General features: G+C 40.4%; 1 protein-coding gene across 1 annotated transcript in view; it reads right to left on the reverse strand.

Annotated features, from left to right (window-relative positions):
• Positions 1–23,105, reverse strand: part of FBLN5 (fibulin 5) — a 44,433-nt gene extending 21,328 nt beyond the window's left edge. The window contains exons 1-4 of the mRNA XM_003206665.5: positions 22,618–23,105; positions 20,453–20,507; positions 18,736–18,787; positions 17,381–17,623 (exon numbers count right to left, since the gene is read on the reverse strand). Of these exons, the coding sequence (XP_003206713.1) occupies positions 17,381–17,623; positions 18,736–18,787; positions 20,453–20,507; positions 22,618–22,634 (367 nt within the window). The 5' untranslated portion in view covers positions 22,635–23,105. The remainder of the gene's footprint in view (positions 1–17,380; positions 17,624–18,735; positions 18,788–20,452; positions 20,508–22,617) is intronic.
• Between the last annotated feature and the right edge of the window lie 611 nt (positions 23,106–23,716).

Raw genomic sequence — 23,716 nt, forward strand, 5'->3', positions numbered from 1 at the left:
CTGACACGGCATTGCAAATACAAACATAAACATAAGAATGTTGATTAGACACAGGAAATTGTTCTTACCACTGTATATTGCATTAGTAAAATAATTACTGAAATACATTTCTGGTGTCAGCAGCTCAAATAACGATATTGCAAAGAGATCAGGAAATCTCCAAAGAGTACTTCTAAGTCACAAAAGCCTGTCTCACAGTAAGACTCCATTTTTTCATCTATTTTAAAAAGGTTCATGGTATATTTGACAGTGATTTATAAAATTCTGCTTGGAAACAAAGTTTTTAGATGGTCACTAAAGCTAGCAAAAGATAATGAGATGAAATGCTTACACATTTAGAAGACAAATTCAAAATAAACGTAAGGCACAAACTTTAGCATTACTACTGATTAACCATTTGAAAAACTTAGCAAAACACATGGTAGATGTTCCATTACTTTAGGACCTTATACCTGAACAGTATTTCTTCTCCAAAATGTGAAATAGAAAAAAATCATGCACTTGCAACAGCAATTTATGTCTAAGGTTGTATGGTCACAATTACTGAAAAAGAGAGTAGGAATTTGTGAAGTTCTTCCAAATTCCAAACTTCCTTTGCAAAAGAGAAAAATAACTTCATTATTTCTCACTTTTAAAATTACCCGTGTTCAATTTTTCATCAAAATTTCCATTTGCAATTTTATTAATAAATTTAATTTTTAGTGAGAGGCATTACACATCTAGTGTTTGTAGCAACTGTAGAAAAAAATACTGAAAACTCAGAAACTGTCGATAACTTTCTTATGGCAGAAGATGCTAAGTCGTCAACCTCCATATGCTGAGCACACTAATCACCTTTCTTTCGGGGCATATAGAAAAATTACATCATTATAAAGCATGAAGCAAGAGCAAGAGAAAGAATGCAATTTACCACCCCAGGTAATTTGTTGAATCAAAGAGCCCACAGATGACTAAACTGCTGCGTAGTGGAAATGGATATGCAGGAACTAGGAGTTTGGCAAGCTGAGTAGGTTTAGGAGGTGGAAAGCCAGGGGAGAAAGCCAGGAGGAAAGAAGAGAAGGAGCTTAGGCAGAGAGGTGCTTAGGACACTGGCTCTCTAGAAAACTAGGTTCAAAAATTGTAGGCAAAGATGCTTTTTGCCTTTCTTGTGGTCAGAAAAACAGAATTTTGTGCATAAACAGGACTTTTTAAGCATTAAAGAGTACAGCAGACAACAAAGTCCTAAAGATATGTTTCCAGCCAAAACAACACCCTAAAAATTAGCTAATCAGTTCAGACACAACAACATCAGAGTCCTGCAGGAAAAGACTTTGTTGACAAACCAATACTTTCAAAAGGAAAAAAGGAAAAATATATTGATGAATTTTATTTTGGAATTTTTGAGCATGTGGTTACATCCTATGCAACAGAGAAAACAGACCTGACTGGAAAGCTTACAGCTTACTGAAGAAGCCTCATCCCAAGAATTATAGAACCTTTGGGGTTGGAAAAGATCACTAAGATCATCTAGTCCAGCTGTCAACCCATCACCATCATGCCCATTGAACCATCTCATTCAGTGCCACATCTACCTTCTTCTTGAACGCTTTCAGGGATGGTGAGTCTACCACCTCCCTGGGCAGCCTGTTCCCGAAAATGATTTGCACCTCCCACTACAGGAGCCAGGAAGACCTTATCCTCCACCTGTTCTGAAAGCAGTGGGCAGTAAGAACACTTACCTCTCCACAGGTGAAGTCCATGCTCATGGTGCCATAACTCATGGTTCCTTTCTGTGCTGGCTGGAAAGGTGCTAATGCCCCTAGTAGAGAACTATCACAAAAGGACATGGACTTACCATTGAGCTAGAACTACATTATTGGAGACTTTGGCGATTAGAATAGAAACTTCGCTTGGACACTGTATTCAAGAGGCAAGCCAATGTGGACAGAAGATTTCCAAGACGATATGCTTTTGGCTATGTGCACTGTTTCACAGATGGACTGTTACATTTTGTTCTATTTGGAACATATTTAGCATGCATGACTTCCTTTCTTAAGTAATGAATTCTGATAATAATGCCACAGATTTCTGTGGGTCACAGTAGTAGTTATCACTGTGCTTCATCCTTTTGACCAACAATTTTTTACAAGTTTTTACCATCACAATTATTTGAGAGCAATTAGGACTGAAGGGTTCAATGCAGTAAGGCTGAACAATTGTAAGAGCACAGGTCTTGCAGAGAACTTTCTGATGGAAGCTTTTCTTCACCTTCTACCAGGAATATTGTTGTTCTGGGGCCACACTTCCTTATTTTATTCTGTTTTTATTTTAGCCCTGCCAATGTACCAACCCCAACACAACCCCAGGAATTCACATTACTCTTGAGATACGAATTTCTTGCAGAGAGACTCAAATCTGTGAGCTCATTCCAGAATCTCTGTCTGCTGAAACACTGAAGCTCATTCAGTCATTTATAACCCTCAGGACTCCTTTTTAAAATAATACAAAGATTGGATGTCTATGTTTTGTAAGAGTAATTACAGGCCAGGACTAAACATCCGAGCTCAGTAACGTGGGTTTCAGATCCAAAATTACTTGGAACAGAGAACTTTCCCCAAACTTTCCCCCACTCCTTATTTGGACACTGAGAAATAATTTCCTCAGTAGTAGATTTTTACTCGGTGAAATCACATGTTTTCTCAAAAGTTTTTTTTCTCAAGATAATTATATTTGATAAGAAAAGGGAAGAAATAACAATGCCACATTCCTAAAGTGCAAACCAGAGCCAAATTCAAACTGCTGCTGTGTGGGGTCAGGGGCTTTTTCCAAGGACAACTGACCCTGCTGAGTTTGGACATGATCCAAGATCAACTCCCTAAACACCTGTTTAATTGCATATTTCAGTGTCTGAGGACTGGACAGATTGTTGAATTAATTTTCTATTTGCATCCCGCATGCATTATTGTTATTGTTTGACTTCTAAAGAAGGATTAAAGTGCTTTTTTCACATAGATGGTCAGTCTGGAAGGGGATACTAATGTAAGCCACAAATGTGTACTTCTGCCTGGGATGAAAATTGCTCAACATGTGTCACAGGTTCTAGATCTCCTGCCAGCTATTGGAGCATTTCCGTAGCTAGCACACTTTTAACGTTGCTCAAAGATAATAAACATCGGCTTAACTGTGAAAGGACTTTGCTCTCTGAGCACAGTTCCAGTCCTGCCTTTGTGAGTGAAGTTTGTAGGACAGCAATTGATATAAAGTATATAGCAAGGGGGACAGAAGGGTGGCAGCATCCTTCTCTTTTGCTTAGAAAAGTGCAGTGCATGATTCAGTCTAGGCATCATCTTGCACGATCATAGCTCCTCACTGTCAGCAATTTCTAAGATCACAGCTGGTTGCATGGATTCCTCCCACAAAAACCTCTGCATGAAAGCACAGTCTGCGTGTTAATTTTGGAATTGAAAATAAGCAAAACTAGTACTTTCAGTCGAGAGCTTTGCTTAAGCATCAGAAGCCCATGGATTGGGGTATAACTGTGCTCTCCGTACCCATGATTTCCCAATCAACATTCTGCCCAACTAATGAAATCTATGGTCAGTGCATGTTATTTGGGAATCTCAGTTATTTTCATGTTGCACTTATTGCTATTCCAAGTAGCTGTGGTACAGCAGAACCACAGTGACCCTGTAGAAGCAGGGTCAAGAATTGCTAGCATTCCAATTCCAGTGTCTATGCTGAACCTGCTGAACTAAGAGGTACCAAGCAGCTGCTGCTCACATCAGTGGTTTCATCTTCATTGGCAGCAAACATCTTTTTCAGCTGTACAAATAGAATGTTACTGCTGTATTATCCCTTTCTCAGAATGACCTATTTCTTACGATCATCTGCTACACTGAGATCTGCTCATATGGTGGTGAGAGCATTTACTGAGAATAATCCCAGCTGCTGGGAGGTTATGCAAGTGACACTTTGTATTGCAATGGAAGAGAAAAAGGAGTGCAGTCAGAGCCAGCAAATACACAGCCAACTGAGACATGAAGGCATACTTCAAGCAAAAGGTCCTTGCAGTCATCCTTTTGCTGCATTGCTTGAAATAGTCTCACAGAATAACCTCTAGAGAAGGCTTGCAAAATTTCACAGAAGTAAAACCATTAACACTGAAGAAGTAATTTTTTCCTATGGCTAAATTGTATATTTTTTCTGCAGTTCTTTCAGATAGTTCTAAAAGACCATGTGAGAAGGAATATACTAGATGTACAGGAGTTTAAGACTATTTATAAAGCTTTTAAACATATCTGTAAAATGCTACTGGCTTCTCCTCCAACAAATTATTTTAAAGACTTTTCTGTTAGGGAACAGAGCATGAGAGAACTAAAAGAAGAGAACTGCTATTCCTGCTTACACTCCCCAGGGAGCTCTGAGAAATCACTAGCACAAATAGTCCAGCCAGCTGGTTTAGCCAATTGGTGGTCAGTTTACATTTCCTCTAATAAGTGAACTTCTTGAACGTACATTTTAACTGAGTCATTAAGAGCTCCTTTTCCAAATGTTTTGGCAGGCCGAAGAAGTCCAAGACTGTGAGTATACCACAATAACCAGTAAAGAGAACAGCCCTACTTATAATATAGCAGGAGAAATGGATCCAAATGGAGTCAGAAATTAAAGTCACAATGAAAACAAAGGGATGCAAATCTCCACCTATGGGGCAGGCAGAAACTTTTACTGAAAGGATTGTTTTTTTTTTTCCATCAAAATGCATCTTCTTCTGATATACAACATGGCAAAAACTTTACCCATCACTCAAGCATGCTGTACAGGCAGCTGTGAAAGTTAAATATTGCAGACTTGAAAACGCAAGGGATCTCCATTATGGGGAACATGAATTGTGATAAGAAATTGATCTCTAATTGATCTCACACAAAACTTCAGCATTCATCACCATCATCTCATTTGGGAATGGACTGGATTCAAAGCAGTTTGGCTTGGAAACACAGGAGACTCCTGATGGAAGTGACATGGCTGTAGATCGTTTCATGTCACCTAACTCTTCCATTTGAGTTAAAAGCACACACAACAAAGACTGTATTTGTCTTTCTTGAGAAATCAAAGACTTTGCCCCCTGAACCTAGCTGACCAAACCATGGAAAATAACCTGGCCATACCATGAGTGCTAACAGAACATGCCCATGGATAGTGGAGAGGTTTTGTCTTGGCTATAGAAGCTCCGCAGAGCTACTCAAGTCACACAGCTGTCTGCCTCAGACATGAGCAGTGCAGGCAGTTTGAAGCTGTGAACTACCTGGGATGGGAAAGCTTCACATCTTGGCCCACAGCAGCAGTCCTTGCCAGTTGCTCTAGGAGACAGCGTGATTGACTACGAAAAAAGGGTTGTGATTGGCACTAAGGAAGTTGAGCAGCTTATCAGGAGAGAAATTTGTTTTTCATATTTCATCCGAGTTTCAAATTTGTCCATGTGACAGCATGCTTTATAACAATCTCAAAAGTATCGCAAAGCCGAGGTAATTCTTGTATAAATGTTAGGGCCTTTCGGGCTCTTTTGTAAGCAAAGATTGGGTAGTGGACAAAAGCCAGTGGAGAATAAAAATCCTTGAGAATTATCCTTTGCAAATACTGGCTTCCAAGCTCAGACAGCTGTGTTCTCATTACTGTTAACAGCAAAGAGCTATGCATGTTGGGCAACATTCCCTTTGAGTGTATACATAGCAAGTAATCTATTTATTTATTTCTGTAGTGGTGATCATTGGAAAATGCCTATAATCCCTGCTCAAGTAACTGGCTTTAACTCAGATTTGGCTGTTTTATAATGATTGAGCCACATTTGCTTGGAATTCTTTCTTGCAGTGTTCCAAATTTGCTGCCGTCCAACTGGGTTGCAATTCTTCCCAGATAAGTGAAAATTGTGTGGATATGGAAGGTTTGGTTTCCTCTAGTTAGTGTGTGATGTGGATATCTACTGGCAATTCTCCTGCCTTCCTTACTCTCTGTTCATGGCTCCCTAGAAAAAGATGTTTCATCTGAAAGAGCTTTTTCCCTTCCTCTTCCTGTCCTTGTTTTTAATTTCATTCAACTACTTTCAAAACATAAACTAGTACAGAAATTTTCAACATGTATGCAATCTCAGGAAAAGAGCTCAAAGCAGATGTGCCCAGTCATTAGGAACAGAGAGCTGTGTTTTGTTTAGTTCCAAGAACTGCAAGGTTTGAGCAGGATGATGACAGGTTCTGGATGGCTGTGACTACCAGGCAGGCCAAGATGTGGGGCTGAAGCATCTCCTTAAACTACCTCACACTTGCAGAAGCCCTGACCCCTAGCTGTCAGTCAATAAATCGAAGAAGGTATGGGCAGATATTCTTCCTCTCTACTGATTTTGCCACAAATCCAATCTGTTGATCTGGATGGCCTTAGCTGAATTTGCACTCAGTGAAATGAAGGATTTACTTTGCTGAGAATATAGTTCTTCTCTTCTGATTATTCCTTGTACTTCACTCTACCATCTTCCATTCAAAGATCTTACAGCAGTTTAAGATCAGTGCTAGAGCTCAAAGTCTCTTCTAAATCAATGCTAAAACTCAAAGGGAGTTTCAGGCACAGATAAACTAAAGGCTACATCCAATATCAGACACAAGCTCCTGCACTTCAGGCACTGAAGTCACAGAATTGCATAAGGCTTATCAGGGTAACCTAAAGATGCCATCTGGCCCAAGATTCCTCTTAATTCAGAAGCAGTTCAATCAGGCTGCTCAGGGCCTTCTCCAGCTAAGTTTTCAGTTTCTCCAAGGATACAGCCTTTAGCCACAAGCTTTATGAGCCTCTCTTCCAGTGATTGACCATCTGCACAGTGATAATGCTTCCTCTGACATATCAAGAGAATTTCCTGTATTGCAAATTTTGCCCATTCATGTTCACATGCACTTTTGAGATGAATCTGGCTTTCTCCACACCTCACATTAGACAGTTCAAAATAGCAAGAAGAAATATCCTCTTGCCAGCCTTACCTTCTCAAAGCAAACACACCCCAGAATCCCGAGAAGACTCATGGCTTCAGATAAGCATCTTAATTTAACCAGGATGGTGTGCTACATTCTTTTTTGTTTTTATCACGACAAAAGCTTTATCTCTAAAAACCCAAATTCTACTATCAACTGAAGTCAAAGTTCATTTTCCGCAAGTTTTTGTTTCCAGCAAATTCTAGAGAACTTCTGATTTGATCTTAATATAAATATATTTAACTTTGATGTCAGAATGCTTGTACTCAGATTAGTTGTAAACCTTGTTATCAGTGTGGTTCACTTTGGCAATATTTTGTGAATCTCTGCTTAATTTACTGGAAACTGTTAAGGTGGACTCCCACCAAATGAACTATTTCATTGGATGTACTCACACAGATCTGAATGCTTTTGTCCCCAAAGCTCCAAGGCTCGTCCAACCTCTTTGCCCAGAATTCAGAAATGTCTAACTAGCCCTAAGGGCTGAACGTGTGGCTGACCATACCATAGATATCACAGGATGTCCCGTCAGCTCTCACAGATCCCATGAAAGCTCAGAAAGATGCGTGTTCACACTGAACTTTCTCAAGCCAAAATGGTTCAATTCCAAGTGGCCTGGCCTGAAAAAATATGTTCTTTTCATATATATTTTTTTAATGAAGTAAATAAATAAACAAAAAAGTCAGTGTTCTCAACCAGCTGGAACATTTAAAGTCTGTGGTTATTCCTGGAGCAAATTTATCCTCTTACTCTGAGTTTCCCATCATGTGGACTTGCTCCAGCAAAGACCTAAATCGTATTTTTTCCTTTATCATAATACTTTCCCTTTATTAGCCACTTACTACTAAAGGGCATGTTTTAGAAGGCCCAACCTTCAGCACAGACCATGTCTAGCAAGTTGCTTGTGCAATTAGAGTTTTACTATTTGCAGTATTTCTTATCATTTCTAATCACATACAGCAGACAGTGCTCAATTCAGCATTTCAAGGTCTTCTCTGAGTCAGAAGGAATGACCTCGCAATCGTTCATGCATTTCTGAAACAGCTTTATGTCCCAAGCTTGTAGAGGCGAGCTTGAGATTTTAGAGGAGTAGTGTGATGGTATTTTATATCTTGTGATGATAGACATTCTCATCAGCTTCAGAACATACTTACTTCACTTAGAATTTTGCCCCAAAAAGCATCTTACTGGCTGAATAATATAAAACAGCTCTGTACTACAGCTTCAAATAGAACTTCTTCATGGGGAAGAATACCTCTTTCTAAAGCTGGCAAGCTACAATCTTTAGAGAAGACTGCATGAAACCAACAGTTAGCTATCAGTATGGGCTGTCCCATCACAGAGTCAGCTCTACTTTTGGTTAAAATAATTTCAATCTGCTTCTGGGTTAAACTCCAGATACAATACTTAGTGATTTGCTGGCAGCAAGTGTAGTATATGTTGCTGTGCTCTGCCTTTGAAATAAATGACAGATCCAAGGCTGCTCCAGCCTATGCCTGGTTTGGGAATCCCCAAAGGGGTTGCAATAGCAGGAAACCAGCAGCATGCTTCAGCTTTTGGACTGCACCTCCTCTCCCTGGCCTGGCTCCTGCTTCAGGAGTAAGGAGTGGCAGTCTGGCAAACTGACCTTGCACTGCTCCAAGATCTCTCCTTCTGAAGGAGAGCCCTACGCTGCTCATCTAAGCTATCTATCTCAGTTTTGCATTCCTTCACCACAGTGACAATAACTGTTATTTAATGGGTGGAGGCTGTTACCCACGCGAATGAATTTTACAGTGCTAGATAAAGCTAAGAGTTTTCTTCTGCACCTCCATACACTGGAAGCTGGAAATATGTCAAAAAAACAACATAAATTTACCCATTAATATCTATCCCACTCTCAAATGTTCAAGACTCTTTTCTCACTAACTTTTTTTTTCAGGCAGTTTATATATATACATATATATATATATATTCCAGCTGGATACTCAAATACTGAATTCCTCAGACTAATGGTTAAAAATGAAAGCAATGTTGAGCAAAAAATTGAGAGATTGTACTAGCAGCCAGTGGCAAAGGGCTGCAGGACAAACCAAAGGACATTTACATGTCAAACTTCCACTATGGACGGTGGTCAGTGAAAGCAAGGGCCCTAAAAAAGCCTCGAGAACCCAAGTGTTCCTTTCAGCTCTCCCATGACCTCTACTATCAACCTACCAACTGGACAATCTTCATCCTCATACTGCAGCACAGCCTTACGCCAGTGGGCACCTGTAAACATAACTCATGGCTGAGATGAACTAAAAGCAGAGAGGGTTTTGCTGGTGTTAGAACTGAAGATGGACTTCAGTGGATTTTGTCATCCCCAATGGGGTGATGGAGAGACAGAGCACTACAACTTCTCCCCTGAACTGAACCAGTGATGAACTCCCATTCATCTCCTGGTAGCTTTGTTTTCTTTGAGAAATCCTCTTATTTTGTTGAAGTACTGAAATGGGAAACCAGTCAATTGGCAGATGAAGTGGTCAGAACATGCTAAATTCCACACACTGTCCGGCAAGCACTTATATTTCTGCATGGCACCTCTGCCATGGGTCCAGCATCCACAGGACAAGACAAGGGAACAAAGCCAGCAAATTACCTCTGCCTACATAGTCTGGCAAAACATACTGCCCATGTGGCTGATTTATACTGGTAAAGGAGCCAATTCATATTTTCTATATATTTTGGCTTAACATCTTGATTGTGACATACAGCCATGGCCAATTTCAGGCTGGAACCAAGAAAAAAAAAACAAAGCTCACCCAAGAAATATAAGTGCGAGGCCAAGACAAATGGTGACTTTTAAGTCATTGAGAACACTGCCATCTCTATGTACTGTGGGTGCTGCAAATACATGCAGAGATTACCATGGGCCTGAGCAGAGTGCTCGTGCTATTAACAGCACTGAAAATAAATAAGCCTTCCTGTTAAGGAAAGTCACTCAATTCCACCACTTGGCACTGAATGCTGCACATCATTCCCCAGGGATGTAGAGAAGGAAGCACTCACACAACCCTGAGGCTCCCAGCAGAATGCTATGCACGGACCATCACCCACAGCCAAAATAGACACCACAGGAAAGCAGGAGGAGTGCGAGCCACAAAGCCAACAGACTGAGGAAGGGTACTTGTGAAGTCTGTCGATCTTCCAGCACTGTTAGGTGACTCATTTTCTTTTAAGTCCTGTAATTGTGGGCCAGCTTGGCATGACAGCTATCCCACAAAGGAAAGCTCTCAATTTGCTCCAAAGCAGACAGAGCTAATCGGTACATTGTGGCTGTAACTGATCTGGCACTGCTGGAATCCCTGGAAGTTAAGACATAATAATGGCAAAGCAGCCACAAGAACCCACGTATCAACCCTCTTTCAGTATTGAGTCTAAGGAACCATGTGGGGTTGGAGCCCTGTGCTGGCCAGCACATGCCTGAGGACATGGCAGGCTGGGCACAAGTACTGCTCCTCTGAAATGAATCACATGCAACATCCTGCCAACGAGCTCTTGCTGACAGCTGAAGTCTGTGTATTATCTGGCTCAAAGCCCAGTTGACCAATAACCCCCCAGTTCAGAGACCGAGCTTAAGCAAAGCCATTAATCTAGCCGCATCCCAGTGAATAAGTTAAATCTCTTGGACTCTCTTTCCCTCTGCAGTCCTCAGTGCAAGTGAGATGAGATTCCTGTATTCTTGCTGCCTTGTCACCAAAGATATCATGCAACTCCAAGGAAAAGAGAAAGCCGGAACACATCATGAAATAGAGCAGACACAGTCTACAGAGATGCCAAGCTTCCTGACCTTGGGCTGCTGACTATCAAGCAATTTAACCAGTATGATTACGGTTCAGTCAAGTTCAGTTGTGGCTATAATGTAGACATGTTTATTTTATTTTCCCTTCTCCACAGCACTGCACAGTAATGCAGCCCATCAGTGATGCCTAAAAGGCACTGAAATGCAGAGTGATGGACTTACACCTATTATTAGGTTGCCATACCCAGGAACATCCTATTTTTCACTCTAATACAAAGAAATGCCAGTTTTCTTAATAACATACCAGCTTTCTTGGCTTATATATTTCTTGGTTCAATTTTACTCAACTCTATGTAAGTACTAGAAGCTTTACAAATAAATGAACCATTTGCCTGTGCTTTAACCACCAGACCATACTCTTTCCACACTGTACTTAGCCAGGAATGAAGGAAATAATCCAAGCCACAGACAGCTCAGTTTATCCTATTGACACATACAGCAACCTTCTCTATCAAGTGAACCCTTCCACCACAAATGGTCACACTGCAGTGAAAAGCAGCATTTGCACGCTTATTCTTTATTTGCACGCTTTTAAATTCTGCTGGGTAGGATATGCTTATCGGTGCAAGTTTATGTAGGAGTGACCCTCCTAAGAAGGAGCTAGCTGACTCTTGCCTTTCCTCAGCCCTAGCCCATCCTCTACACTGGTTCAATGGTTTCTTAAGGGAGGAAGGAGCTCTCAGCGGTTTCAGATGTACCTTTCCATCCATTAATATTTTATGGCAGCCCCAACCATGGAGATACTCGAGGTCAGGCTGGATGGGACTCTGAGCAACCTGATAGAGCTGTAGGTGACTGTTCACTGCAGGGAGAACTAGATAGCCTTTAAGGGATCCTTCCAACTCAAAAGATTACATGATTCTATGGGCAACACACAGTTACCTTCAGAAAGACTGTTGGGCTTATGAATCAATCAGACCATCGTACCGGAAGTACTGAGACTGGACCCAGAAGAATAACTGTGTTTGTCTGGAACTGCACATTGCAGATTTATCCACTAGAAGCATATCTGTACTGTTCGGTGTTAACGATTCTTTTCCGATTAGTCCCCTGGCATATGGTCCCCTGTGTTAAAGCACATAGCTTGTATTTTCAACATCTTTACCTGTCTTGTCTCATCATTATGTGAGATAATCAAGGGACAGCCATCTTGAGTTTTGTTAGAACATGAAATGAGCACAGTATAAGTATACGGTGGCTGAAAAACAGCAGAGTCAAATTGCCACTGCAAGCTTTTGCAGCACAGATATCCTTGAAGTAAATGGGAGGTAGTGAAAAACTCTGGTGCCTCTACTCTGATCTATGCATAACACAAACAGAAGTGCCCAGTGATAGTCATCCAGTCTAACACACTAGAGAAGGAAGTTCCACATGCCTCACTTTGAGCTTCATTATTGTGGGATTATTAAACAAGGCCTTTTTTTGCCTGTTTCCATTTGTTTGTTTTTTAAAGGTAGTTGTCAGGAATCTACTTCAGCAGCTATCATCCATTGTGAAATTATTCACAACCCTGAAAAAACATTATTTCAGTTTAAACAGAATAATCCAGCCCCAACATATACAGCACGTTTGTCAAGAACCAAATCCTCCAGCCCAAGTCTTAGCCATCAACTACAGCTTCTTGTGATTTTTAGAGGCAACTTTTCTATTGCAGTGGTAGTATGAGGTTCTTATTTGTATTCCTCCATACAATAGCTCTTGAAAAAAAACATCTTAGGAATAAAGGCTAAACACCATGGTCCTTAATTTAATCAGGAAATGTAATCAATTACGTAACTTTTCAGGAGGCTGCCATGAACCTCTTGCAGAATCTATTCTCATGCAATCTTTCTGTTTCTAGTTAATTTGGACATGATGGCAGTGCTGCCCAACAGGCATAATGCACTACCATCAGGACCTGGCCTCTGAAATAGCAAGGCTAATTAGCTGGACTAATTAGCGTTAAAGAAGATAATAGCAAGAGTTGATTCCATTTGAATTTCCTTTACACAACTCCTTCCAGGGCACCATCTTCTTGCTGCATTTCCCTCCTTTTCCTCCTGTTTCTAACACCAAAGAGGTCACTGTAGATATGTTACTATTAGGAGACAGCCTGGCTTAATGGCTAAGGCATTGGATAAAGAATTCTGGGCTCTAGTCTCAGCACAGTTGTGGTCCTGCTGCAAGACCTGGGCACCTCATTTCACTTTTCTGTATCTTCATTTCCCTCCTCTCCCCAAGACACACACATCTGGTTCCGTGATTTCGCTTGAAAACACATCTAGGCATAGGCTGTTCGTAATGAGGTTGTGTAATGGTCAGGTCAGTATGATTGCAGGCTTGGATGTGGGTTTTAGGTATGCTTGCAATAATATAAATGATAATGATGTAAAATCCATCTGTGCAAAGGTAATTTTTTGAAGGAAGTAGTTTCATTCCATGAATGTAGGACCAGGGATCTGTAGGCGGGAATGTAGGAGATTCTGGCATTCTGAGAAATGAGGAAAGGTGAAGCAATGACTACTGCACAGAGAGGCCTTGAAGAACAATTCTCACTTATGATTGGATGATCTTTCAATGTCCCTGTTGTTTGGGTTGGTTTTTTTTTTTTTTTCCCCTGCTTCTTTTTAGTGTTTGTTTCAAAAATGAAGATGATATCTTTTTTCCCCCCCTTTTTACTTTTTTAATTACCTCTTCCACTGTCTTCTCTTCATTCCATCTCTAGGTCATACTCATCTTGCCTTACACTTATATCTTCCTGAACATGTACTTCCACATTTTTGCAGTCTGCTTGCTCTAATTCCTGGATTCAATCATCTTAAGATACCTTCCCACCTACAAGATCTGCTCATATTGTCGATGTTATCAATGGGAGTAAAAGCAAAACTCAGAGTCCAACCATTACGATTCTTTCCACAGTGATCAGAAGGATCTGTGTTTGAGGCATGTTTTAAAGATTATTGTAAATCAGAAAAACAGTGAGGTGGAGTAAAAGAAAATTGGAAAGAACTCTGGGTTTACCAATGCATAATGCACAAACATGAGCACTCACTCCAGTGTAATCTTGCCAACAGTTAGGAGATCAAGTGCCACGAACAAAAAATCATTTTAAAGACTAAACGTTCAGTATTTATAGAAAAGTAGCATTAGAAGATAAATAGTTCAAGCAGTGCTCTTGCATTAGATGTTCATTGCTTTTTCCTGTATCTGGTCTTTTATTCCAGCATTACTTATGGCTGTAAATCATTCCTGATCTCCTTTGGAATAAATTTACACGTACGTCATGCAGTTGAAAACACAGTACACTTATACATACAAGGCATAAGGCCTTCAGCAACAGGAATAAAAGTAACAAGCTTATAGAAGATTTAAAACAAATTATTGTCAAAGTATTTCTCTGCCATTTGCCACAAATGGCTACAGCTGATTCTGCACCATGCAGAGGAGAATGGGGGGGCAAAGCAGGACCGACAGGTGTCACTGAGAAGCACTTGTGCCAGGTAAGTGAAAAAGGTGCTTGGTAAGAGCAGCAAACAGGATGGCAAAGAAACGTGGATACCCAGACCCTGTCTGTGACCATGCAGCTCAAAAAGGATGAGGCCAAAAGAGATGGAAAGGGAGAAAAAATGTTTGTATTTCTTTTTTGCTATGTTGGAATATATCAGCCCCCATGAGGGGGAATGTTATTTGAACCACCTGTGGTGCACATTCTTCAAAGAGCCAGGGACGTGGGGCCTTGGCAGGCAGGCCAGGTGCCAGGCGAGGACAGAGTGACCTTGTCACAAAAAAAGAAATAAGAAAAAAAAGACCTTGGTAAATCTTACACTGCTTTTAGATTAGATTTTTATCCTGTTTCACTTTGGAAGCCCCCTGAACAAGTTCAGTGTTTCAAAGCTGAGGCTGCAAATCTCCCAAGGAAGGTTCCTGTGTTTAATAAACTGTTTTGACTGGAATTCAAAGGGAAAGTAAAGATTTCTGTTGGCCTAGCAATAGAAAATGTGGCCCAGACCTGTAACCCCATATCTGACCAGAGGAAAATGTGTACTCCGTTAAAAACTGGATATTTCTCAGAAACATTGGCATTAGAATAGTTCTGCTTCCCCTAAAGCCAACAAGCAAAAAGTCTCATCATCTTTAATGGAAATACCTGTGACTAATTTTTTATTTGGAAAGAAGGTCCTGGAAGAAGATGCCAGAACACCAGCATAACAAACCTGTAAGTTATATAGTGGTTCAGCTACTGGGTAGAATATCTTCCAGTTTACTCTGTTCAATCTTTCCAACACAAAATTAACCCCTGAAGTGCTTCATACTCTAACAGCATACTGAATGCTGACAAGCAGGGAAGTACTGAGCAACCAAAATACCAGTAGCATAGGCAGCACTTATAATTTGCTTATTATGAGATGCAGCCTTGACTCAATGATTAAGACTTCCTCAAATGACTTGGGTAAAATTTCAGTGCTGGCTGGAGACCCCCTCAAAGTGCCCTAATGCCTCATCTCCATGGCTTGTACATCAACCTCACTGACTGCACCAAAATCCTGCTAAGAGGGGAGGAGACCTTTCTACCACCTCTGCACTGAGACATGCAGTACTTCATACCTTTCTCCTGGTGCCTATGCTTTCCATTCCGTGGCACATGGGTACAAAAGTAAATACTGCATTAAGACAATGAATGTCTCCACAGGATTTCTCTAAATGAAAAATGAAAACACAGCTCAGCAGAGGCACATTCAATCTGACAGGTCTCGTTTTCTCTAAGTTTCATTTTCCTTCCTCGAACACAAATATGATCTATGTATCAGCCCAAATTCAAACCTCGTGAAGACTTTCAAAAATTTCTTTCAGCTAAATGTGATACTCAAATGATAGTCTGTCTTTTCCAGTCTATACTTACTAATGTCTCTATTCCTTAAACTTTTTCTCACAATTAAATTGCCATATTTGAAAGTTAAAGCGACAGAAGTGAATGGACCAGACTGAAGAAGGAATTAGCCCTCATATTTCTGCTAGTATGAACAGGAACACACATGACCTTTATGGGCAGGAAGTTGCATTATAAAAGTTTCCAAAATCCACCTGTTTTGATTTGTGTGGCTTTATGTGCAGCAAGCCAGCCAGAGTGAAATACAGAGGTTTCATTTCCCCTTTGATTTCAGCACTTCTTTTCTATTAACTGTCCCATTTCCTGACTCATCTACATCAAAGTTACCAAAATGAAAACACTCTTGGAAGCCTACAAATCAATAGACAAAATAACTTAGGATGATCGCTTCGCTAAGATCAGAAGTACTAGCTGCAATTTTTAAAGGACTAGATAGTATGTATGCTTATTTTTACTGCAAACACACCAGTTATCTCAGGATTTTAAAACTCTATGCAAGAAAATGAAATAAAACTTTTTCAGAGTATAGAAAAATAAGCCTAAAAGAATCTGAATTTGAGTCTACGGTCCAGCATCTCCCATTGTGCACCATGGTCGCCTCAAAAGGGAAGCAAATGAGGAACACCATCTGAAAACAAGTCCTGACAGAAATTCCAGAAAATAGGGGAGAGTCTTCCCAAAAGACAAGTCAGTTTTATCTGTTGTTACAAATTAGCTACAAGAAGTTTACTACATACACAAATAAGAAAACACGCCTTATCATTAGGACTACTGAGACACAGAAGTAAGCAGTGAACTACATCTCCAGCATTAACCCTGAGCAGTCACCAGAGATTGGTTCGATCCTTATCTCTTGCAGCCAAGTTTGTCATCAAATATTTTGGCTAGTGGAATTTCCTTTCATTTAGTCCTGAAATTTTTCTGCCCATTCCTGCATAATATATCATCATAAGAAGCAAAGAAATCAAAGGGATATATTAAAATTTCTTAATTTGACAAGTATAACTTAGATATGTTGAATCTGGGATAAAATGGAGTAAGTAAAATCAGAATCTAGATAAAAGATGCAAAACAAGAAAAACTACTGACACAAGAAAATTTTCACAGTTTTTGATTAATTTTTTTAAGACCTTGATATTCCCAATATTAAAGCTCTTCTGGGGCAGCAATTCTGTACCAGTCACCAACAGAAAATACGTGCTTCAGAGGGCTCACAGTCTAAGTGAAGAATGCAAAGCATGGGAGGAAACAACTTATTTATACCATCTACAGTGGAAGACCTAGTCCAGAAATGTGGACAAGGTCACACATGACCAAGAACTTTATCAAAGTTTCATCAGTCACAGTCTAATGTCTCAAATGCAAACTACATTCTCTCTCAAAGACAGACTCATAAGCATAAAAAGTGTGCTTTCAATGCACTGACAAATCACCTGCCATTAGATGCTTTTTACATCACATAATGTTTAATTATCTCATGAAAGTGGGTTACTCGATCAAATAATCAGACTAAAACATTGCTTGTATAATGACTATATGAAAGATACAGCCTCCATCCTCTAAAATAACGCAGCTGAATTTCAGTATATCAGACTCAAGTGCTACAAGAATAACTAAGAGACAATTACAGGACAATTGTTTCTGCATATAGACAAGCTATAATGTAAATAAATATACAAAATAAAGATTACTACTACTCACCAGCACACTGATTGTTTTCATCCAACTGGTAACCAAATCGACAAATCAGAGGTCTTGTAACAGTAGGGTAGTTAGGAACAGGGCCTGGTGCTTGGGGTGGTGGATAAATATTTGAATAAGGATTCAGATATGGTGATCGATACACTGGGTTTGTCCGTGGTACACATAAATAGCCACCATTCTGGTTGACACACACCATGTCTCCTCTACAGGCCTCAGGAATAGTCCGACATTCATCGATATCTGGAAGGAAAATTGTAAATGTTAAATGAGTGATTGCTTCTTACTGTGACCTATCAAAAAAATCGTTAGCATATTTTTCTCAAGACTTTGCTAAAAATTTGATTCTCTGAACAGAAGAGCTAATCTTTCCTCGTGGAGTCTTGCTTTGAAGTTATATCATACTAAAACTGGAAACATCCCATATAATCAACATATCCTTTGTTCCAATTGTTTTAATTCAATATTAAAGGGAAGAGGAGGAGAGGAAAGCCTGCTTTGTTATCTTACAAATGTTTGGCTTAAACACTGATTTACACATGGCTGCAGCATGCTACTGCCTGTTCCTGCTCGTAGGTCTCTCCAAACCACAACATGCAGATCAGAATTTCAAACACTGGTGGTTGGTTTGCCCAGCTGTGAAACTTGAATCCTGATTTGGAACTCCTGGGCTCCCTCCCATAGAAAAAGTTAAGGATGTTCGATCTGGAGACGTGAGTTAGGCCTCTTCCCTGTTCCAATTAAGATTATTGTTGAATCAAATTTAGAAATTTACAGTTGGTTTACCCAAACCAAACCTTTTTTTTTTTTTTTTTGGTTCTTGGAGCACAGATGCATCAGGCTGCTGTGACAGAGCAACTGCCTGTTGCTGTTATTCGTTCTAATTGTTTTCATGAAGAAAATGCTGCCCTGTAGACTGGAAGCTTCCATTCACGTTCATTGATGAAAATATGCTATAGGGCTAAGTGAGTGTTTCCCTACAACTGCCTCAATGACTGACCTAAAGTTTCAACATGGAGCAGTGGTAGATTTCATCTGTGGCCTCCAGATGGATGCTGCCAACAAAATTAGTCAGTACAGAGTTTAGAGAAGAAAGAAAAGGATGCGTACAACCCTTGCCATTTGGGGACTGGACTCAGCTCCCCAACTTATCTGAGTTCATTACAGGTATTTGAGAAGCCCTGAGCCAATTAGTATCTCAGTTGTTTAAATTAGACATATACTTGGGCTATGTAAACAAACACACACCCACACACTTTTCAGCTAAAACACACCAAAAGCAGAACAATTTTAATTTGATAAAGCTAGCATTTCTGAACCTCAATTTAAATTCATTTATTTAATTTAAGACCTACCTAAGCACTGCCCAGAGGCACGGTCCAGGTCAAACCCATTAGTGCATTGTTGCTAAAATGAGAAAAAAAAAAAAGAAGACACTCAGTGATTGTGCAATGAGAGGGTTTCAGAGTCAAATGCTCATCTGGATTATTATGCTTAGTACAGTGTTCAGCACTACATCACAAAGTTCTGTACACCAAAACAAAGGCATAAACCTGAGTCCTCCAACACGTGTGACAGCCCCTTAACTCAGAAGGTAATTCCCACAAGTGGCGACTGTTTAGGTTGTTACTCTGCTAGGATAACCAACACCTGATGTGCTACTCACTCCATGCTGTTCTTCACTTTTGGAGTCTTGTTTTTGCTAGAACAAAGGAGCTCAGTTTAATGGCACTAGCTACCTTCCCTAACGCACTCTAGAACGCCACATGTGGACAATTCAGTACTTACTTCTCAAGTTAGCCACCTGATCTGTACAGAAGCCATAGATAAAACATAACAAACTTAAAAAAAAAAAGTAAGGCTTTTAGTTTACACCAAACCTTTAAATCTTCTGAGAATAATTCTTTACACAACACATGTTCTATGCATGCAAGGTTATTGGAAACCTTCCTCCTTCTTATCCTGTGCTACTGGATGTCATCAGAGCTGGAACTTGTAGCACCTAATCGTTGTCCCTCAGCATTTCTAAAACAGTGACAGTAATGGCAACTTTTGTCAAAACCCATTGAAAACATTCCCTGCTCTCCTTTGTTTTTACTGGGCCTCCAGTAATTCAGCAGTGGGCCGCAAAGTTAACACAAATGGATCCTTCCAGTAAAAGAGGCTATGCTAAGGAAGGTGAGCAGGAGGCAACCAGAGAACAGGAAGCACTGATGTAACCAGAAGGCACAGGGATGGAGTCTTCTCAAGATTCTTCTTTTTTTTTTTTTTTTCCCCACAGCAATATCAGTAAAGATGCCATGTGCAGGAAATGTTTTGTGTAACAGAAGAAAACTCACAATTACATTTCAAAGACTTTTGGCAAGAATATTTAGAAACGCAGCTCTGGACATTGAATATATCTGGATTATCAACTAGGAATCCAAACTTAACATACCTTTGGGAACTGTTCTTCCTAATTTAAAATCCACTTGGAGCCCAAGAACACAAAGAACTATAGGGAACTAATGTTTCTGCTATTTCAAGAACTGGACTGCTCTACTTTCACTCACCCTCAAAAATCCTGCCTCTTGAACAAAAATGGCTTTGGGCAGAAATTAAAGTGAAGACCTAGGATGCAGTCATTCAGGCTCATAGTCCAAAAATAAAGTCTTAAGACAAGAGTCTGCCAGACTGCTATGCACAGAACATGCCTGTTTACACGAATAAGTTTTCCAAACATGGGTGTTCCCCACCACAGAACTGAGCTATCCTTGCTCTCTTGGGATAGCTTTAATTTTGTTTTTCTGAAGTGTTCAGTTCAGAAGCAGAATCAGGTTTTTAGTGAGGTCCAGGTTTCTGCAGAGATATTTTGCTGAGCTGGCAAGGATGAATCAATAAACTCAGTCCATGTTCAACTCCAGAATCCTGTTGGCTCCCAGTCCTCCCCTCTAAACCCTTAGACCACACAGCTTCCTTTTCACTTAAACCCGAGACCACAGAGCTTTTTATTCACCTGCAAGCCAGTTAAATCTCATGCCATATAGTGCTTCAGTATATAACAGTACACAGATCCCTCTGTACACCTCTCACCTGTGCTTTTCCAGGACTCGAAATGCAGATGATCAGTGTGAAAGCAGTCAGTATCCTGTAATGTGCACAGAAAATAGGCTGAAAACCTTCTGATAACCAGGCTCATTATACAGAATTAATTACACACAGACAAACTAATCTCTAGTGACACTTCAGTGCATTCCAGAGTTTTTTGCTAATATGAATTTGGCCTCTGGAGAGGGACTGATACGATTGTGAGCCACATTCAGATCTCAGTAATTTTACTACTTTTTTATAGAATTGTGACTAAAATCAGACTGTACATGTCAACTAACTGATCTGTTTTCTATAACATTTCCATGGAGAAGCTGTTTGATTAGGAAGGGCATAATATTCAATAGAGCATTGTTGCCCACTCTCTGGCACCTTTCTTTTGACAATATCAAAGTTTTTCATGCACATTATTTGCATTTTACAGATGGGTAAGCCAGAGCACAGGACATGCCTAAGCTCATCGTGCAACTCATTGGCAAGGCTGCAGATGACATGCAGGAGGTCCTGAATCCAAGCCAGTTGCACTAACCGCTAAACCACACTTCATCCCCAGGAGACTATATTTGAGATTAATCTATTTTCTTAGGGTCAGATTCTGTCCTTCTCCCCAGTCTTCAATTATATGTTGCTCTGCAAGTACATACACTGTGCCAGGTCATCAGATACCAGAAGCTGCTATTCTTAGTGAAGATCTCCTGTTGTATCACCTTGGCACCTACTGGGGCTTGCTGGGTCTCTGCTGCAACTGACAGAAGAGGGTCCCTCACTAACAGCTCTGTGGCTATACACAGGACTCTTCACCTGGAGCATGGAAGTTCTCCCATCAGCTAACCTGCACCCCGATGTATTTATTCACTGACAGAAAACCAGGAAAGGACAGCAAGAATTGATTTTTCCCTATGTACTGTGGGTTTCAGTCTTCCTTATATAAAGTTTCTTATCAATACAGTTAAACCTAAATCTTGCTTAGCTTGGATTCTAGTTCTGAATGGCAATTGTATATGTTTCCCACAAACCAGCACAGAAATCACAAGATACTTCAGGTAGTCTTAGTTCTGCTACTTCAGTGAGCTGCCAACTTTATCTTTTAGAGTCTCCAATTTCCAGTGCAAAGTGAGCTGCAGAACAAGAGCCTCAGGCAAAAGCATGCACAGAGACTGACACATTTGAAGACATTTGCTTTGAGTGTGGAGACAGACACAAGCTCTGAAAAGTAAACACAAACTCTAAAATGGTTGTTCGTAGTGCTGCGGAGATAACGCTGTGTCTGTTGGCAGCTTCTGAGTGACGAGGAAAAGCAAATTCTACACAGACTTTTCCTTGACACAAAGCAGTCAAAGTACAACATTATCCATCTACACTTGCACTTCATTTTTGATTCCTTAAACCTTTTTGAGGTCATTTTAAAGTAGCAATACAAAGACTGCGCCCTCACTTTGCACATGGCAAGAGCAACACTAGAAGGAAGTACAGCAGGTTGTAGCCGAGCACTAACACACCTAGCTGCCTCACATACCTGGGGCTGCACCTCGCATTATTGCGGAGCAGGGCAAAGTAACAAAACCCACTGTAAAATCAGTCAGACAAAATCCATATTTTTCTAGCCAGTCTTTCCATTGTTACAGGATAATACATACTTCCCTCCTGGGGTGGAGAGTGACCTTATTGCCTCATATGTGTTCTGTCTGCAGCCACCATCACAATTTGCCCGTTACTGAGCTCTCATGTCCCCTCAAGAGTTATTAACAGACATGCAGCACACCCTATTTGTGCTACATTCAACTGGTCACAGTAGCTTGTCTGGCAGGCAGAGTATTTTAAAGTACTAATTAACTTCTGCAGTGGTAACTAATTAGCTTCAAATTAATCACTGCAGCCAGGGGACCCATTTGGCTGTTGCGATTCAGCGCTCCTACAGATGCTGGGATTCTTAAAGTGCAGAATATAAGCACACATCAAGAAGAAAATAGTCAGAGAAAGTGCAGCTTTAATAACAGACAGATCGTCTTTCCCCACCTCTGACCATTGAGATCCCGTCTCCGTGCAAATGGCTTTAGCAAGTGGATTGGCGTACCGAATCCTTGCCACAGATATTTTCCACACGTAGGTTTCCCTTCAGTAAGTATAGAAGTTTCATGCATAGCACTTACCTTTTTAATCCTTGCATGTCCAAAACCGTTGGGGAAAGGTGGAAAAAAACAGAGCTTGTGCTGATGAGTAACTAGAAAGTGTTTCCAAACATTACCCTCTGCTAGTACTTCAGTTCCTCAGTCATTTATAGTCCAAAGAATGAAAGAGCAAATAACGGAGAAGATCGGGAGCAGTCTGTACCTCCTCAGACACTGGAGAGAATACAGAGAAAGCACCTGGTTTTGCTTAGTTCTCTTCTGTAATTCAGCATTAAACCAATTGGAGGAGGAATGTTAAAAATGAACACTTCATTTTCTAAGTATGTTAAACAATGCAAATGGGGGCCTCAGCCTGGGACAGCTGGTTTAGATTACAAAGCTCACCAACTGGCTAGACTCCTCACAACAATCTCGAGGAGCCTGCCAGGATAAAACACTAACAGCTTGAAGGAAAGCCTCTCCCGCTGCAAACTTCTCAGTTAAATGTGCCTCAGAGCAGAGAGCACCGTTATTGGACAGAAACTCTTATCAGGGGACTGGAGAAGGGAAGGGATTGTTTTCCTTGTTCTGAGAACAAAAAAGTCAGACTTTTTGAGGCCCTCTAGCCGGTGTCTCGGACGATGAATATGCAACACCCACTGCTTCGTGCCAACGGCATAGCGATGAAAGTTCTGACCCTCTGGGAGGTGAATAACTTGAATTCATGACAATCACAGCTACAGGAACTATATTGCTTAGGGATTATTTGAAAACAGGAATAAACAAATTAAACGTTCAAAGGAAAGCAAATGGTTTGTCTACAAACACTGGTTCTTTTTAGACTGAGCCCGTGCTTAAGGGAGAAGTTTTGAAATGAAATTTCTCAGGAAAGACATATCTTGCAGATCTCTAGTTATGACTGAAGAGGAAGGAAATACAGTCCCTTTTCAGGTATTTTGCAACTTTACCTCAGGCACAACTTCAGTAGGTCAAGCAGAACACTTATGAGATGTGAGAGCTAAGCAAGCAGATGCTGCAAAGATTATCTTAGACCCAAAGACGAACACAGAAATTAAATGCAGACATAAACATAAAATGAATACTTTAAACTTCTGTAGAGCTTCCATCTGGGAAAATCTTC

The sequence above is a fragment of the Meleagris gallopavo genome, chromosome 5 (genome assembly GCF_905368555.1).
Source record: "Meleagris gallopavo chromosome 5, MGAL_WU_HG_1.1, whole genome shotgun sequence".
NCBI lineage: Eukaryota > Metazoa > Chordata > Aves > Galliformes > Phasianidae > Meleagris > Meleagris gallopavo.